Source organism: Pristis pectinata, chromosome 8, assembly GCF_009764475.1.
Source record: "Pristis pectinata isolate sPriPec2 chromosome 8, sPriPec2.1.pri, whole genome shotgun sequence".
Taxonomy (NCBI): Eukaryota; Metazoa; Chordata; class Chondrichthyes; order Rhinopristiformes; family Pristidae; genus Pristis; species Pristis pectinata.
Window position 1 is genome coordinate 80972083 of NC_067412.1, and position 20735 is coordinate 80992817.

At 38.7% G+C, this 20735-nt stretch overlaps 1 protein-coding gene across 9 annotated transcripts in view; it reads left to right on the forward strand.

Moving 5' to 3' along the window:
- tenm1 (teneurin transmembrane protein 1) overlaps window positions 1–20735 on the forward strand; it is a 1611625-nt gene that overhangs the window by 1364059 nt on the left and 226831 nt on the right. For 7 of the 9 annotated variants that reach the window (XM_052021038.1, XM_052021037.1, XM_052021042.1 and 4 more), the window contains 2 exons: window positions 7081–7319; window positions 19780–19950. In XM_052021038.1, the coding sequence (XP_051876998.1) occupies window positions 7081–7319; window positions 19780–19950 (410 nt within the window). The remainder of the gene's footprint in view (window positions 1–7080; window positions 7320–19779; window positions 19951–20735) is intronic. The other 2 variants (XM_052021043.1, XM_052021045.1) reach the window with 1 other exon arrangement.

The window sequence follows — 20735 nt, forward strand, 5'->3', positions numbered from 1 at the left end:
TGCTGCAATTTTGGCAACATAGTTTGGGAAGAATGAGAACATTGTAGAGCTGCTCACAAGTATGAGAAGTTTTGATAATTTCGTTGGGGAGAAGCTATCTTCATGGACCAGAGTTAATAACCAAATGACACATTTTAATATACTTTGTAAAATATCCAAATAGGGAAATATAGGTGTAGATTTTGCTGAACGTGCCTGTATACACCTGCTGCTTGAATTCTCCATTGCCCCACACGTCATCTGATTCAGATCCACACTTGCTGGCCCAAACCCTGGACCCAAACAACAAGGCCCACAAGATGTCAGGGCCTTTTGCAACAAAGGCAGGCCACATGGGTGATGCCGTACAAGCCCACAATATTGCTGAGGAATGAAAAGCGCTATGAAACCTCTGAAAAGCCAAAACCCCAGCTCTACCACCTACCAAAACTGACAAACTTTTGGAATGTGTCTAAAAGTCATGCCGTCCTAAGGCAAACAAAAAAAATTAAAAATAAAACAGTTACAGATGTTTTATTTTTTTAAAATCATCTACATATTTTAACAATTTTTAAAAGTTAAAATCATAATTGTAAACACAAATAAAATTTACAGCATATCTTATTCTCACCCTTCTTTCTCACAGTTGTAAAACTTTCATAGATTTTTATGGATTTGCAAATTCTGCCCAGGGTTTAGTCTGCCACAGGATCTATGAACAGATTCCCTGGAACACTGTGCTAGGGAATCACAGTAAGTTTGTGCTCCACAGTTGGATGACTTCTTTCGGAAATTTCTTTGGTTTATAATTTCATAATGAGATGCGAATCCTGAAAAGCCTTCCAACCCAATAAACAAATCCAGGCCATTTGAAACTGATAAACTTGTATTTAATTCTTCTAGAACCCCAATGAAAGTATTTCCTGTGCATTTCACTAGACCTATATAGACATTTCTCACATATACCAGAGTTAATCTTTATAATATTTTAGTATAATTGTTTATATAAAAAAAATAAAAACCCCTACTAAAAGAGAGGCAGGAATATCAGGTTTTATATAAAGCCTAATTCCTTGGTCTTAAATACTGTAACTTACTCACTGGAATTGTACAGTCAGCTGTCAAACACTCTTTCTTCTGAGTAGGAAGTCGCGTGTTCTTGTCCTGCTGTAGAAACTTAAGCACAAAAACCTGTGCTGACTCTTCAGTCCAGTATAGGGTGATTATTGCACTATCAGAGATGCAGTCTTTCAGGAAAGATAGTAATCCAAGGTCCAGTCAGATGGTAAAAGATCCCATGGCCTTACCACAGAAATGCAGGATAGTTATCCGGATGTCTGGGCAATATCTATACTTCAATAAAATGTACTAAAACAGATTATCTAAGTATTATTACATTAGTGTTTGTGGAGCTTGGTTTGTGCAACTTAGTTGCTGTCCTCCCTCTATTACAAGCGTTATTTGACATCAAAAGTACTTAATTGACTGCAAATCATTGTTGGATATTCTGAAGAAAGGTGCTTTAACAATGCAAATCTTTGTCATTTTTATCATGACTTCTTGCAAGTTCACACCATTCATTTGCTGATGGAACAGTAGATTTACCTTTTCCAATGTAATAATGTTTGCAAGTTCTTTTATAAATCTTGTCAACTCCTAACTAAGTAGATCCTTTCATCCTTGAAATCAGATTGTTATCGTATTTTTGTACTTTTCAATGTTCCCTGTAATCTAAAGAGATCTCTAAATAACACTGAATTTCAACAAATCTTCTTTTCCAGAGGTGATGCAAGGATAATCTATCAGTTGGAATGCGAATAAGCAAGGAACCACTCAAAACTAATCAGATGGCCTTTAAATCCAATTTATTATGGTACAGAGTAGAGTAGGTCTGTGCTTAGTTCATGTTGCTCTCTGCATGCAGCAGCAAAGTAAAAGGGCAAAGAAAGTCTGCAGCATTACTCCACTTCCAAGCACCATCTGCAAAACAATATTTGTGTATATGTGTGGCTTTTCTTCGTATCTCCTGATAACAGAACTATGGAGTAATTCCATGCTCAAGGTTGAAATTTCTTGTCCCTGGGGAAAAATCAATCTGTTTTAAGCTGCTTCCTGACTCTTTAAAATGTTCTTGATAAGCTATGTGGACTGATTTTGGTAACTGATATTTTTGAGTCATGAACTTTGCATTATTGGTAGCACAATAATCTCAAAAACATAACTAAGGTCTAGTAGCTAATCTTGAACAGTATCTAAATAGTTATTACTTGCGACAGCATATTCCTATGTCAGCTAAGACATAAAAGGAAAAGAGACATTTACCATTGGTAAGAAGTACTCCACGAAATTTCACCTGGATTTGCCAGTTATAAAATCAAACAAAGTGTGTATGTGCATGTACTACATGAAGAGTCTATTTTATATCAACTTCAGAGTCCTATATTTCTGTCATTAATAAATTAGCAAATTGTTGGATCTGCAGATTTTGCATCACATCAGAACTACATTTGATCCCTTTTGGCTGATGCCACAATTATTTTTCATGTCTGCAAAACTCAGCACCGTCAGTAGAGATGGGCAGAATACCTCAGTAAGGAAAAAGACAAAATTGTTTCTCTTCAATTTTAATCAGGATTGCCTACAGGAGGTTTAACTTTGACCAGTTTCAAAGGAGTACTTACAACAGACATATTATACATATATGCACAAACTTGTATAGTACATCCTTAATGATTAAGGTGAAGGGAGTGGTATCCCTGCACATGGCTCAAATCTTAACATGTAAATAATGCATTGGTAGTGTAAGTACTTCATTTAGCTGTAAGTATGACATTGTTTTGGTGTTAGAATCTATTTTGTGGGAATGCTCTGTTCTGATGTCAATATTTTATATATTAATGTTTATCTTTTAAAAATAAAAGTTCCTTTTCTTCCATACTACCCCCCTCATGTATTTTGAGTTTTCAGTGACTGAAATTGATTAGTATGTGTACATCCAGGCTGGCCATATATTCAGACAGTCAGTTTGTAATGTCTGTCCTTATATCCGATGATATCTGATATTTTTAGTCTCAGTGAAATCATTACTTGTCTGCTTACTTCTTTTCCATTTGCTCCAAACTAAACCACCATTCAGCCACTTAGAAATGTGTGTTGATTCATAATTATCAGAATTTTCATCGTGGTTAGGCCAAGCTGTCAGTCACATCAATATTTTTAGTAAGTGTAGTCTTACCCTTAGTTAAGAGCTTTAACAAAATGCTCTAATATATTCTGAGATCAGTCTATTGACATTTTGATATAAAATTCAATAAATGTGTATTTAACATAGCAAAATAAGGCTAACTCAGCAAGATAAAGGAATGCAGTGTCATTTATTTTCTGATTACTCCAATTACTTATGCACTTGGCCCAAAAGATACCTGAGAGGCTTGAGCACTTGACTGCACAGAAGGTCATAGATTTGAGCTCCGCACTGTGCTGCAGCTCCAGAAGTTGTCAGTGTGCTCATGTTGTAATGAGATGATGCAAAAGGAGACTTTTTACAGTCAGAAACATCTGTGAGTTGCAATCTAACACACTAAAGTGACCATCCATCCAGCTTTGCAACTTACCATCATAAAACAAAAAATGCTGAAAAAACTCAGCAGGTCAGGCATCATCTTTGGAAAGAGAAACAGTTATTGTTTTGGGTCGGTGACCCTTCATCAGATAAAAGGTGGCAGACCCAAAAGAATGACGGCTTCTCTTTCCATCAATGCTCCCTGGCCTGCTGAGTTTTTTTCCAGCATTTTCTTTGATACAATTTTTATGGAAGCCATCCTTCAAATTATTGGAAGAAAATTCAGCTAAAAATTTATATATTGGTTATGACAGCACCATTGGTACTGAATTTCTAAATGCTCCTGACATATACTCTTACTTGAATTTTAAAATGAACTTCATTTGTATTTAAAAATAAGGCTAAGTGGACATGGGAGCACACAAATGATTACTTTATGCACATATGTTCTGACCCATTTATATGTGTAAACTGCTTGGACTCATCACCCTGGGTACCTTAGCTGTCCAATGTTTTCTTGATCCAGAGGGCTGGATGAGCTGATTATCCACTCTGGAAAGCATTCAGTGAGGTGGAGCCAGTTCCAAACAATGACTATGTGGGCAGCACATCCTAAGGCAGCTCCCAGAATGTGCTGACAACATTCAGAAGCAGTCGAAGGTCTTCTTAACTTTTTGTTAAAATATCTCTAATATGCAAAGATACTTAAAATCTATTAAAATAGATTTTAAAAATATCAAGAATGAAACATTTGAAAAAAGGTAATTCAATTAAAAACTCAGTAATTCAACCAAAAAGTAAGTAAAAACGTCACAATAAAATGAAATAAGAGCTTACATCCATTTAGCTTTCTCCACTAGTTCAGAGATCCCAGTCACTATTCCTCTGCCAGCCCTCCTTGCATAAAGCTGCCATTCTTTCATTGCACACCCTTCTTCCACTGCAGGTCTCAATGATGAGTCCAGCAGTGGTTTGGACTGTCAATTGAACTAGCATCTGAACTTCATGTCTGTGACCTGCTTTTTTTTTCTGTTCTTTGTTTTGTATTGCTTCCTGTTTTTGCCTTTCAGTACATTTAATTCCTTACATCCCTTTTGTCAGTATTTCATTTATTTTCTCCTGAACGGTCAGCTGAATTGTTTTCTACTTCTGACCTGGAATGGCTCAAGGCTCTACTTCTGCCTCCTTTATCTGACCTTGCAATAGCCAGACATCAAGCCCTACCCCAGAACAAAGGCTTGTACATTTCTAGCTGTCACGATGTTATTATTTCACACTTGATTTGTTAGCCTCTTAGATATTGACTGAGTGATAGGACATAAATTAAATGTGCTTGTATTATTGCTGCACAGACTTGATCTGAAGTAGAATGTTCAATTCTGGTCATCTAATTAAGATAAAGATGTATTTATATAGACCCTATCATGTCCTCAGGTTGTTCCAAAGTACTTTACAACCAACAAGGTACAACTTAAAATGTAGACACCCAGTTTGTTTGAAATGAAAGAAATGCTCACATAAATTTGCTCACCTAATGCAATGAGATGATCTTTCTTTCGTGATGTTGATTGAGGATAAATAATGATCTGGACACCAAGAAGGACCCTGCTCTTTTTCACATAGTGACTTCTGATGGGGTGGCATTAGGCTGCTTCAGGGACACAGGTGCTGTTTGTGTGGTATTTGGATGTCTCTCTGTGAGCACGTGGATTTCTTCCATATGCTCCACTTTCCCCATCACAAAGACATGCTGGTAGGTTAATTGGCCACTGTAAATTGCCAGCTGATGCACAATGGGAAGGTTATTAATATGCCAGAGAGAATTCCATGCATCAAGAGCCTAAATTATTAGAAATAAGTGTTTCGCTTTATAAAAACTAGCTTTCTTCAGAAAACAGAAGGCAAGAAAAGATTATTTGGTCAATGAAGCCTGCAATGGACTCTCATGCCTCAATTTCAATACACTGTCACTGCAGGCAACTCCTCTTCTCTCCCAACAACCATGTAATCCCAAGAAGAGGCAAATCAAAGCAAGGAAAACCGCAAAACCTATCCATAAATTCATACACACTCACAATTCCCAAACTCACAAAAACAAAACCTTTTCTCACACACATATACAAACACTGAAATCAAAAAGACTGCAGATGCTGGAAATCTGAAAGAAAAGGATAAAATGTTTGAAACACTCAGCAGGTCAGGTGGCATCTGTGGAAAGAGAAACAGAGTTAACATTTCAGGTCAAAGGCCCTTCATTGGAACTGGAACAGGGAGATTCGAAAGGTTCTCCATTTACAACTATCCCAATCCTCGACCTTCGCCCTGTACTCAACCCCACCTACTATGACCCCTCCACAGTTACTGATCTGTCATTGCTGTTTAACCAAATGCCAATACTGGATGAGCACCCATATCCTAACACTGGAAAAGTTCCATTCATCCATCATCCCTCTCTCACTGATCTATTGGCTCTTGATCTGGTAACCTCAGTGTTTTAAAATTTTAATCCTTATTCTGAAATCCCTCCATGGCCTTGCCTTTCTGCTTATCTGTCACCTCCTCCAACTTTACAGACCTTTGAGATCTCCCTCCTCTTCCAATGCTAGCCTATTGTTCATTTGCCTTCAGTGGTCTTAATCCAAATGTTCCCAGAAGAGCCTAGGAGTATTTTACTAAGTTAAAGTTGCAGTCCAATTGCAGGTTGTAATTGTTTAGCATTATGCATTAAGAGCAGCCATCCATATGTGTGTCATTTATTATATATTATATGTTAAGAGTTCCAGTTGATTTTCATAAGTACTCTGAGAATAAGAAAACACTTACTGATGTTCACTTGCTGTAAGTGCTAATATTTGAGATAAGAAGTGAAACAGATGTGTGTTTTCAACTTTTTAATGTATTTTATATTCATCCCTGTTAATTATTTATTTACTTTTGGGAACTGGTGGTTTGTTAATAGATTCTAAGTCTTAATTGTCAAATTTCCTGTTCTGTTTGGACTAAACTAGATGAGCAATTGTAAAAGATCCTACATGGACATCTCAATAGGGCTGTGATGTTACAACAATTTAACAGTGAATAATATTTTGATTGAATAGGCTACATCAAATTAAGTCTGGGAGCTTTTACCAAAGACTTGAGTTCAAATTCATGATACATATGTTTAAAACAAATACTAATAACTTTTTAATATAGCAATAAAAGATACTAATAATCTTCATTGAGTAGTGGTACAGACTAAATTAGAGGGGATATCATACTGGGGGATGGTAGATGAGCCTTAGTGTAGGGATTGTCCCTCTAAGTCTTAATATTTTCTTGTACACAAGTAAATAGGAGAAAGTTTCAATATTATTGCCTCAGAAGATCAAAGATTCAAAAAGAATATCTTATTCAAGGAAAATTCAGAGGACTTTTTTCACCAGATTATAATCGATATTGTGCAAATGTTTGTGGGCTAGATATCAAACAGTCAGTAACAGTCTCTGCATATTTCTTTCATTCAATCTTATTTAGTCTCTCTCTTTTTTTCCCTGTAGGCATTTCTTATTTAAACCAGGATCTGGTACATCCAGCCTGTATGGTACTACCAATCCAAGCTATCCTTTGACCTCCAATACTGTTTATTCTCCACCTCCAAGACCCCTTCCCAGAAGTACTTTCTCCAGACCTGCCTTCACTTTCAACAAACCTTACAAGTGCTGCAATTGGAAGTGCACAGCTCTGAGTGCAACGGCCATTACAGTAACACTAGCACTTCTTCTAGCCTACGTTATCGGTAAGTCTCTTCTTCAGACCCAGCTGTTATTCTTACTTCATTCCTTCATTATTTTCCTCTGAGCATAATACATTATTTTATCCTGTGCATAAAAATTAATCATTTTGGGTAGTATAAAAAAAAGTTACCTTTTTTATACCTGCATGAATTTATGAAAACAATGTGCTGGTGCATTTCACTTTACTGGTTGTTGTTTCTGTCTCTATTCTATAATTGTTTAATTTTTAGCTCTCCTTATGTACAAAAGGAACTTACAGAGTTTCTTCATTTGTATACTACCTATTTCTTGCAGGGGGACTGCATAAGACAAATATGCATATAATTTAATGTCAGTCAGAAAGATTGACCCCCTTCACTATGGATGAGGTTTCCAGTGGTATCTTTCTGATTTGGCATGAATTACTTATGGTCGATTTGGACCTTCCCAATTCAACAATAAAAACTCAAGCCAAAGACGAATCCTCTTTGTTTTTACAGTATATTGTAGGATAACAGAGACACAAGAAATTCTGCAGATGCTGGATGTATCTGGAGCAATACACAAAATAAGTGCTGGAGGAACTCAGCAGGTCAGGCAGCATCCATGGAGGGAAATAAACAGTCGACGTTTCAGGCCGAGACCCTTCATCAGGACTGGAAAGGAAGAGGGCAGAAGCCAGAATAAGAAGGTGGGGGGAGAAGGAGGAGCACACGCAGGCAGGGGGTAGGTGAGTTCAGGTGATAGGCAAATCCAGGTGAGGGGGGAAGGTAGGATAACTTTAATAGAGATGATTTTCATTAATGTCTGAGGAACTTTTTTGTAAGTACTTTAATTTCTCTAATTATCTCTTCCCAATCATCTATTTGAACAAAACCCATTCAGTTTCATTTTTAAAATGTTAAGTTCTGCAAACAAAGTGAATGTTGAAAGCAGCCAGTTAAAATCATAAATCATATACCAACAGCTGGTGTTCTATAACACCCAAAGATAATGTTCTCACTGAACTGAATCTTATTTTAACATTGGGATCTTTAATGTTTTGTTGAACATACAGTTAAGTTACATTAAATGACTATTAGCAGAGTTAGTAATAGATCCTACTCTGATCCTCCTACCTCTATCCCCTTTCCCACCCCACCCCCATCATCCATTTTCATCGCCCACCCCCTCCTGGTTCCATCCACCCAGTACGTACATAGTCCACCCACAGATTTGCCCCCTCCCACCCCTGATCTGGTTTTTGGTTCCATCTGTCATTCACCTCTCTGCTAATAGTTCCCATTATCACCTCCCTTACTTATCACATTCCAGCACTGGTAGCCTTTGTGTTCCTGCTTAACACCTTCCAGCAGCTGTCTCTATCTTCGCCCTCTTCTCCACCCACCTCGCTCCATCTGCCTCTCCTGTCTGATTCCATCTATCATCTCCTTTTCTTCTGTCTGGTTTCATCCTGCCTCTGTCTCCCAACTCTACCCCTTCCCCTCCCCCTCCCCCTCCCCCTCCCCTACCTGGCTCAACCTGCCTATCACCCCTCCTCAGGCCACCAGTCACCTCAGACTCCTGTTTCACCACTTCCTCTCTCTTAATACTGGCTATCTCACCACTCTGCTATCAGTTCTGATGCAGGGTTTCAACCTGAAACGTCAACAGTTCCTTTACCTCCCCCCCCCACCCCCCGCCCACAGATGCTGTTTGATCCGCTGAGTTCCTCCAGCTGATTGTTTGTTGCTCCAGTTTCCAGTATCTGCAGTTTCTTGTGTCTCCAGTAATGGATATAAGCTGTGATTTTAGAGCAGGAATTAGTAAAGTATGTCTACTATATCCCATTGCAGGGCAAAGCACAATTATGAATTTAATTATTAGGCCTTTTCTTGTCTCTTAGAACAGTCTACCTCTTGGAGTGTAATCACAGCTCCTATGTATATTTTTATTGGCTTTTCTGTAGATTCTGACTAGTAACTTCAATGGTCAACTAATTGAATCCAACTTTCAAATCAAAAACAGTTTAGGCTTACTAATAACTTTAATCATTGTTGCCATCTAATTCTCCCAACAGGTGATCATTTTTTCTTCAAATGCAGTACATCTTTTCTGCTTGATTATCTAAGCTGGCCATTTAACCAATACTCTTGTTCACTATTTATTCGAAAAATGTGTCCATGCCCTTTCATAGTGCTTGGGAAAGGTAAATGTGTATGTCTGACCCAAGTAGGACTAGCTTTAGAAAAGAAAGTTTAATGCTAAAATTTGAAATGTCAGTGTCTAACCATGTAAAACATAATTGTCTGGAAATTCATTCACATAACCCTTTTAGTTCAGGGTTATTCAAATGAAAACGAATCTTTCTCAGAATGAAACAAGATAATGACTATTTCCAAGTCATTCTTATTGTCACTTGGGAAATCTGCAAATGTGAACCTCTGATTTTTCACTTCAGACGAGCATAGAATGGCATCTTACCCCCTTCAGTGTTCCTTTTGGAGCATTACAAAGGAACGTAAGAAAGAATGCAGGAAATATTTACCAGGACGTTGCCTGGACTTGGGGGCCTGAGTTACACGGAGGGGTTGCGTAGACTAGAACCTTATTCCTTGGAACATAGGAGACTGAGGGGTGACCTGATAGAGGTATATAAGATCATAAGGGGCACGGACAGGGTGAAAGCACATAGTCTTTTTCCCAGGGAGGGAGTGCTAAAAACAAGAGGGCATAAATTTAGGCTGAGAGACGAGAGATTTAAAAGGGACATCCGAGGCAGCTTCTTCACGCAAAGGGTGGTGCGTATTTGGAACGAACTGCCAGAAATAGTGGTTGAGGCAGGCACATTAGCAACATTTAAAAGCCATCTAGATAAGTGCATGGACAGGAGAGGTTCAGAGGGCTGTGGGCCAAACGCAGGCAGATGGAACGAGCTTGCTGGGCAACACAGTCGGCATGGATGAGTTGGGTCGAAGGCCCTGTTTCCATGCTGTATGACTTTATGTTGTCCAGTTGCTGGATACTTCAGAAACAACCAAGTCTTCACACCACAATACTGAAATGGAACCTCTAAAAAGCAATATCCTTACTTACCTTTGAAACTTTTTCCCTTTCCCCTACCCCACTGACCTCTACACTCCACTAACCCCAATGCCCACCCAGTGTTGCTCCCAGGCCGTGACCCCAAACCTCCAATCTCTCCAGACACTCAAGGGCCCCCCCAGTTCTTCTCACTCTGTGATTCTGTTACAGAAAAATCGGCTGATAAGGTCTCCCATCAACAAGGCAGTCATCACCAGTGATGCTGTCATTAACACCCTGCTCAAAAAGTTGGCCCATAATCTCTCTGTCCATGTGAGCTACCACTCCATGTCCAACTTCACATTCTTTGTCAGAGATCTTGTGTTATTGTAGCCTCCTAAATACCTGCTCATCTTTCCCAAAGCTCCTAGTTTAGGTTTTAACAATCAGGATTGCACCCTAGTTGTAGTCTCAACCTAGACTCTTAGACTGTTGTTTGATTAGTCATGTAAAAAATAACAGGCAGAAAAGGGAAGTGAAGAAGTGGAAATGCTGGCAGCTTGAGAGCAAAGTAACCAAAATACTATTATGTAGAATGTTATTTTTCTTGAGATCACAGTTGAAAGACGTTGAATTGTTGATATTGAACCATTTATTCCCTTTGTTTTTCACTTAAGATGACAAACAAATGGAATAAATGGACATTGCCTCAGCTCAAATGCATTTTGTCATCAGGCAAACAGGACTGGATGCAGGGTCTCAACTCAAAACGTTGACTATCCCTCTGGCTCCACAGATGCTGCCTGACCTGCATCTGCAGTCTCTTGTGTCTCCGTTTATTAATTGATGTACTTCAACTTCGGAAGTGGCTGTCCGTGCTTCATTTAAAAAAATTAGCTTACCTCATTAGTTTACCTCATCTAAGTCTAAATTTGAGTGTAAATGACAATTATTCTGCCCACATTCCTAACTGATTGTTGATCAAGTGTGATTGGAAATAACACTGCTGTTCACTGAAATTGTATTGGATTTTGATATCATTACCAAGTGAATGAGTCATTTCCTAGATGGAGACTAAAAGAATCAATTTTTACACAGCCAAAGTTTAAAAGACAGTCTTTGCGTTTACAGGTCCTCTTGATTACAATAATACAAAACAAACCATTGATTTTCTTTCAATGACACAAATGGAAAATGCTGGAAACTTGCAGCAAGTCAGACAGCATTTGCAGAGAGAGATGGGGTTAGAAGTTCAATTGTGTAATGATTGATTTGTAGTGTAAGATCAGTTGTGAAACGGAATCACCCAATGTCTTAATGTAACTGAAAATCACAGAGTTCTGTGCATGTTAAGTTCTCAGAAGGTGCAGGGATGACATTGGTCCAGTGCAGTCTCTAAATGATGCCTCTTCTGTCAAATTCATTCAAATATAGGCTATTAATACAGTATGGAGTACACATAGGAAAGCAAATTTAAATGATGGGAATAAGCCTTGTACCTGTGCCATTTAAAAGGAATGCTTTCAAGTTTAGTAATGGAAGCACATACAATCTGCTGGAGGAACTCAGCGGGTCGAGCAGCATCTGTAGGAGGAAAGGGATTATTGGTGTTTTGGGTCAAAACCCTGCATCAGGACTAATTTCTCCCCCCCCCCCACAGATGCTGCTTGACCCACTAAGTTCCTCCAGCAAATTGTTTTGTTGCTCCATATTCCAGCATCTGCAGGCTCTTGCATCTTGATATGGAGGCAATTGGGATAGAACTTGGTTCTCTGAATGGATGTATTGCTGTTGAGTAATAGAGCCCAGAGAAGAGATAGAGAACTCAACCCTTGCTTCTAACTCTAGTCCAAGCTTCTGGGCATGCCAAAGAGCACAATAGCAGCTTAGCATGCGGTCACACTGACCTTCAGCAAAGAGAGTTGTCTGAGTCCTTCAGATGTAATTCCACTGCCTGGAATTCTCAGGGGTGTCCTACACTACATCCCAAAGAGGTTCTCACACTTTGTTGTCTATCCTTAATGTTGGTCATCACAAGGAGTTGTACATATGAAAGTAGAGGAATTAGATAGGGTAGGCATTGACCTAGAGAGGCTGCCTCTGGATGTGCTGCAGATTGCACAGTATTGCACGGTATTGCACACCCTTGTCTACCAGCTCAAGGGACAAACAAAGGAGCAGTCCATGTCTAAGTGCAGGAAGACTTTGTCGTCATTTGGAATGATTAAGTGGCAAGTTAACCTCATGCCATCCTAGTGCCTGGCACTGACCATCTGTATCAAATGAAAGCCTCACTCTTTTCACCCTAACATTCAACCACACGATTGCCCATTCTCCCAAGCAAAAACATTTAGGTGGGATTCTGATTTAGATGGGTTCAGTTATAATCCCACAGGGGTAGCTTCTCCAATCACCATTGAGAAGAACATTGCCTGAAAAGGGCACTTATTTACTATGACCATGAGAATATGACCAAACCTGCATTTGCCACAATAAAGGACTCAACTCCTGAGTTCTCAACAGCTTCAAAAACACTTATTGTACTCTACCTAATTCAGTTTTATCGCCACTCACACAAATTAACTCTGTCTAAAAACTGTATTTTACTCTAATTTGGTTCACTAAATGTGTGCCATGAATAGATAAGATATCTTAATTAGTCACATGTACATCGAAACACACAGTGAAATACATCTTTGCGTAGAGTGTTCTGGAGGCTGCCTGCAAGTGTCGCCACGCTTCTGGCGCCAGCATAGTATGCCCACAACTTCCTAACCCATACATCTTTGGAATGTGGGAGGAAACCCACTCAGACACGGGGAGAACGTAAAATTCCTTACAGACAGTGGCTGGAATTGAACCCCGGTTGCTGGCGCTGTAATAGCGTTACGCTAACTGCTACACTACCGTGTCTGCCCAGATCCGCTAAAAATAATTGTAAGATTGGCCAGAAATACATTAGAGATAGTGTTATCATGGTTTCCATGCAGAATCATACACTGATTCTGAGTCCAGTGTGATTCCTGATGGGGGCTGTATGATAAACTCCAAACTGCCTAGTCTTTGACACACTGATAATTGAGAGAGGTGTCAGACCTTAAAGGATCCTTCCCATGACAACCACATAACAGCTACATAAAAGGCTGCCATACAGGTGATGACAAACATGAGGAGGGAGGACAGAGCTCAACAGGGTAGATTAAGGAAAATCTGAAAGCATCTTATAAATATATTAAGGGCAATAGGAAACCATTGAAAAAGGAAGGCCAATTAGGGACCAAAGGAGCAGTCTGTGAATGGAGCTGGAGAATATAGGTGAGGTTATAAGTAAATACTTTGTATGTATATTCACTATGGAGAATTCAGAGAGGGGGACCAAAGTTGTTAAACTCAAATGTAGAGGTTGGAAGGCAGGGTATCTTATTGAAATTGAAAATTTGAGGAACAGCAGCTTATTCTTCAGTTTACACAATCTGAAACTGATCTTTCACTTCTTTACTTGTCTCATTACCATCACTTTTTTGTATCACTTTGTCAAACCACCTGTCATTTCTACCTTCCATCCTATTACAGACCTTTGTTCTTTCAAGCCAACACATGTACTGCCACCTTCCCACCTTACCAATAAATGTCATGTGTCAACCACTGCTCACAAAATGTCATTGACCTGAAACATTACGCTCGATGTTGCAATCAACAGCAAAGCACCAGTGTTTGCAGCTGCCTTCTGAGTAATTACCTGCATATCGCACTCTCTGTACCAAGAACCTCCTCTTAGCTAATGTTTTTGTTGCTGGATGTGTGTTCGGTGAGAAATGTGATGAACAATAGCTTTGATGTTATCAAGCTAGCTGAGTACCCAATAACATTATGGATTTTTCAAATCAAGAAGCCAAAAGCACAATTTTAATGTTTTAAACCTATAAGGAATGAAATTTGGACACGAGACATAAAATTAAGATAGAATCTAAAACATCACATATTTATGTATATCACATATCACATAAATATCACACTTCAAATATTTATATTTAATGGGTTAACTTTTGGGGGACAGAGATTTTGCTGACCTATAATCATGACTTAACATTATTAGGTACAGCCAGCAGCTGGGAAGGAAAGTAATATGTTGGCCTGTATTCAAAGAAGAATTGAATTATAGGAGTAAAGATGTCTTACTGTGATATTATTGTGCTTTAGAGGATTGTGTACAGTTTTGGTCTCCTTACTTGAAAAGAGATATATTCACCATACTATAGAGGGAGTGCAATGATAATTCATCAGACTGGTTCTTGGGATGGGGTTTTTTTGTGTGAGAAGAGATTGAGTAAACTTGGCCCATATTCTCTAGAGTTTAGAAACATGAGAAGTGATCTCATTGAAACTTATGGCCACCCCTCATATTTCTAGATATTAAGGGAATAAAGGAATACAGAGGGAAATGAACCCAAGGTGAAGGAGAGCCATGATCTTGATGAATGGCAGAGCAGCCACAAAGGGCCAGATGGCCCACTCCTGTTCCTATTTTTTATGTTCTTATATTATTAAAAGCTCATTCAAACTTTGTGAGGCAAACTGTAAACATTTCCTGGTATTTTACTGCAAGTTAATTGATGTCAATTCAATTTTCTTAAGTCTATTGGAGAAGGCTACAAAGCAGTGCATTCTGTGGAAGAGCATTGAGTTGCTGACAGCAGCTATGGGACTTCAATTTTAAACTACATCTGGATGGAAATCCCATAGTACTGTCGATGTTTTAGTGTTGCGATGGCAAATGCCAATAATTTTGCCGTCATTACCAATATAAAATCCACACTGTGAACTCTGTTTCCTTTTCCGCAACTATGGACTAAACAGCTGGGTATTTCAAGATTTTCTGTTTCCATTTCAAATTTGCAGAATCCACAATATTTCCTTTTGTTTTTGCAATGAATTCTTTCAAACAACTTATCAAAAATCCAATTAACTGTGAATTAGCAGTCTGACATTAAGTATCTTTTACAACAATGAAGGAAGCAAAGAGAATAAATGTGGTGGAAATAATGTCAAGCAAAGGAAGATAAAGCACTGAGAAAAAGATGACTTGCATTTATATTGCCCTTTAAAATGTCTCAATAGAATCCAAAATGCTTTACAGTAAATAAAGTATCTTTAAGCTCCAGTCACTGTTCTAAGAAAGGTAATTTCTGTATAACATACTCGCATAAATAATAATTTGATAATAGCAAAATATTTTAATTTGGCTAATTCAGAGATATATATTGACCTGGACACCAGGTTGAATTTCCCTATTTTTCTTCAAAGTAATACCGTGAGATCTTTTATGTTTACCTGAGAGATAGACATCCCCTCATTTTATGATCTCATTGAAAAGAAGACACATCCATTACTGCAGCATGCCATTGGTACAATGCAGGACTTAGATATTAGGTAAGAAATTGATTTACATTAAATATAACCTGTTTTGGTGAGAAATTACAAAGTGTAATGTTTATCTCTACCAGTTAGACAAAAAGTATCATCTGAGTGACACCTACAATAGAGTGAACTCCATCCTAATCTTCCTCTATTTAAATTAATGGGAAATTGAGCAGACTTCATTGCAAGTTTATACTTCTTACCACCCAAGTTCTTCTGTCTTGTGCCCAGACTGCACAGATGAAAAGCAACTCATCCTGCTATGTGAATTAATGGTGTTGATTTGAATAAAATCACTGAACTCACTGAACTCAAAAACTAACAAAAGCTGATCAGTTGACATAAAAGTGCTGACTGTACAAAATCTACCCCTAGGGTAATCCTTATGCCATGTGAAAGCACGGAATTGGATTGAAAATGAAGTGCAGGCTCAACTTAAGTTAATGTGTAGTCACTATTCATCGCTTTTATTGTCAGGGGAAAACTTTAAAGTGCACAGAAGTACCTCTTGAAACAGTGATGGGTTTACAACATATTAAACGGAAATAGTGAAAAAATGAGATGTATTTTTAATTAAATCTGGACATACCCCTCCCAGAAATCTAAATATTTTATTTTGCAGGCTGATATAACTCTGCCCTTCAAGCCAAAAATAAGACTTATTGGAAAGTATGTGGCTGTTTTAAATCTAAATCTTAAAGTCTGTCAATTTCATAAATAAAAGGGGATGACCACTTTATCACATAATAGGTGCTGCAGCCAGCTTCTGATAAAATCATGGCATGTTATATCTCCGAAGGTGCTCTTCAGAATTTTCTTTGAAAGAAATCTTTTTGCAGCCCACTTGATTTACTTAAGACATCCACTAAATTAATATGTTGACTCAAAAACCAGCAGCTTAGAATAATGCAGCAAGGAAACAGGCCCTTTGGCCCAACTGGTCCATGCTGACCACAGCGTCCTCCCTGCTAGTCCCAGTTGCCCGCGTTCAGCCCATAATTCTCCGAGCCCCTCCCCTCCATGTATCTGTCCAAATGCCTCTTAAATGTTGCAATTGTACCCGCCTTGACCACTTCCTCTGGCACCTCATTCCAGATACTCACACCCCTCTGTGTAAAGAAGTTATCTCTCAGGTCTCTTTTAAATCTCTCCCCTCTTATCTTGTATCTGTGCCCTCAAGTTATGGACTCCCCAACCCTGGGGAAAAGACTACGACCATCCTCCTTATCCATACCCCTCATGATTTTATAAACTTCTATGAGGTCACCCCTCATTCGCCTACGCTCCAAGGAAAAACGATTGTCAGTGCCCTGCCATTCATTATACAAGTCCTACCTGGGTTTGAATAACCAAAATGCATCACCTCACACTTATCTAAGTTGAAACCAATTTGCAATTCCTCAGACCATCTCCCTAACTGATCAAGATCTCTTTGCAATTCATTGTAACCTGCTTCACTATCAACAAGACCCCCTAATTTAGTATCATCAGCAAACTTGCTAATTGTGCCATGTGCATTCATATCCAAATCATTTACATACATAATGAATAACAGAAGTCCCATCGCTGATCCCTGGGGCACTTAACCAGTCACAGCCTCCATTTGGAGACTCAACCTTCAACCATCACCCTCTGCTTCTTATCGTCGAGCCAATTTGGAATCCATCTCGATAGCTCCCCCTGAAACCCATGTGACCTAACCTTCCAGATCAGCCTGCCATGCAGAACCCTGTCAAAGGCTTTAAGGTCCATATAGACAACATCCACTGCCCTACCTTCATCTATCCCCTTAGTTACCTCTTCAAAAAACTCCAAAAGATTCATCAGACATGACCTCCCACACACAAAACCATGCTGACTATTCCTGATCAGGCCTTGACTATCCAAGCGATGATAGATCTTGTCCCTCAGAATTCCCTCCAGTAACTTGCCTTCAACTGAAGTCAGGCTCACTGGCCTGTAGTTCCCTAGCCTGTCATTGCTACCCTTCTTGAACAATGGAACAACGTTAGCCACCCTCCAGTCTTCTGGAACTTTGCCAGTGGCTAACGACAAAGCAAATATCTCCACAAGGGTCTCCGCGGTTTGTTCTCTGGTTTCCCATAAAGTCCAGGGGTGCACTTAGTCAGGCCCTGGGGATTTGCCCACCTTAATGCACTTCATGGCTGCAAATACCTCCTTCTTTGTAATAATCGTATGATCAAAGACTCATTGCTTATTACCCTCATTTCTTCGGCACCCATGATATTGTCCTTAGTAAACAACGAGGAGAAATAGACATTAAAATCTCAGCCATCTTTAATGGTGGTCTTTAAGAGGACTTAGTCTCTCCCTAGTCAACCTATTACTGTTAATATAACTGAAGAACCTGTTTGGATTATCTTTAACCCTGCCTGCCAAATCCATCACATACCCTCTTTTTGCCCTCCTGATTTCCCTCTTAAGCCCGGTCTGAAGCTGTTTATATTAGTTGAGGAACTCATTTGTACCCAGCCGCCTAAACATGAAGTACACTTCCTTCCTTTTCCTGACCAGAGCTTGATATCTCTTGTTCCTTTAAAGCTTCCTCCCTAACGTTCACATGCAGGCAACATGCTTTGGCAACAGTGTTTTGCTGATCACTTTTGATTGATTCACGTTTCAGCTTCCAACTAATTTGTTTGATTGAAATATTCAAGTCCAGCCCATCAACCAAATATGATTGACTAATATTTACAACTTTCAATCTGAAAGAAAATATTCATCTGAAATGCAAAGAAGTTGATACAGTATGTTTTGGGTGCTGGTCAGTAGCAGACACAGAGAAAGTTTACTATTTTTGAAAATATGGTGGCATGGAATAATATTATATTGACATGAAAACTTAATTTCACTTCACAAATTTTCCTTCTGGAATTAATCATTGAGGTGTTATTAGTAGCATTGATTGCTTGTCATGATAAGTATGAGGTTTTTTTCAGTTTATTAATGCTGAAATAATTTAGCTGAACATAAAGTGTCTGATCTACCCGGAACTGAGCAAGCAAAATAAAAATGAAATGTATGTGATTCTTGGGAGTCAAACAAAATGAGACTTGACCTGCGCTTAAAGAACGGCTTGCTTTTTTTTTGCTAAATATTTTTGTTTAGTTGAAAAGGCATAATTTGTTGCCCATCAATTCTTCTGTCCTAAGAAAAACTCTGTTTAAGATATTGGCCCATGTTGAGATGCAGTTGTAGAACCACTAGTAATCTTTTGGGACTTCACCCAAGTTGTCATTCTTCATGTGACAACCTAAATAAAAGTTGCTGCCTCCAGAGTTTCATGTGGAGGGTATCACTGACAAGTCCAATCTTGTCCTTACTGATCTGTTTCCACCAAAGATCACTGAATAGCAGTTAACAACCCTGACTGCCCTGTTCTCAAATTAATTGCTGCCTTGTAAGATCAGTCAGTATAGTACAGGACAAGAATTAAATTGGGGTCTATATGGGTTCATACGATTTATTTACCTGTTAGGCCATTGGGTGAGTTTTATTACTTATCTTTTAAACCAGGTTTCTTAACTTCAGGTGGGAGGTGGAGTATTATCCTTTAATCTAATTTTACCAAGAATAAGCCTGTGACCAGATTTTGAAAAATGCAATGAGCAGTGTGAGAGGGAACAAATTGTTCGCTTGCATTTCCATGTAAATGGAACATCTAGTGCAGACATGTAAAGTCCCTTCCTTCAAAGACACATTTCACTTTATGATCAGGACAAGTGTTTTGTTGCAGCATGATTTATCATTTACACCTGCTTAGAAATTAACATTGGCACAGCCTCTGGGACATATTTATGCAAAATTAAGGGATTCAAGCAGCATATTATGCTTCACATGGTGAGTGCAAAAAGTTACTGGATTTGTCACAGATGTTCCCACTGTGCCAAATCATTTGCCACATTGATGAAATTCGTAAACAGCATAGAGTAAATGGTGAAATCCCATGTAAATGAGTCCAATCTTTTCACTTTGTTGAATCTATCTAACTGACTGCAGAGATCTGCATACATGAATAAAAACTGCCTGTTGGTTTTACAGCAGTGCACCTGTTTGGCCTGACCTGGCAGCTGCAGCCAGTACATGGACAACTCTACGAGAACGGGGGAAGCAAATCTTTCACTGGGCTGGAAAACCTGGATATCACCTCATCTCCCCAGGGTGGAAAAGGCTCAGACAAAGATGACATGAAAGACAAAGGAGGTCTTGGAGGTAGCAGCGTACCTAACGAATGTTAAAAGATATGAGTGGAATCACAGTTTAACCCCCTGGTTAACTTTGCTGATATGAAGATCCTTTTATATTATTGGGGTTTAGTGATATTTATAATGCTATAAGGGTCACACTGTGTAAATATGATGCAGCCCTGAGCACCATTTCATTGACACATAAACAGCAATATTAATGTCAATAAGTACCACAGATGGTTAATTTTATTAAAGGAACACAAGGGTTTTCTTATTTATATATTGTATCTCTCAAAAACTAAAACACTGACTGTTTAGATTTTGTTACAGATATGTTTGACAGGAAAAGGTAGGGGAGAAAAAGCCAACACAAGTCATCTCATAAAACTTAGATTAGGCAGTGTTTAATGGACCAAGGAATTAAAACCGTCATAATGTGATTTAGGGGAGAAGGGTACAACTAATCTGCCCTGTCACTTAAGCATTTGTATCATCTGTTTCCTGTATAAGTGCGATGTTAAATTATGGTTTCACTCCAGCAACAGCACATTAGACAGATATTCAGGTCATAATTAGAACATGATACTTCAAACATAGAGAGCTTGACTAATTATAGCATGTTGAGTGCCATGCAAAGTGAACTTTGTATTCCTTGGATAATATTCTTCAGTGGAAATTCTATGAATGAAGAACACACAAGAAATATAGATTAAAATACAGTACTGATCAATAAGATACTCACACAAGAGGATTTGGAATATAGTTCTCTCTCTTGTGTTCATTCTGTTCATCTCGATCATATGGTACACT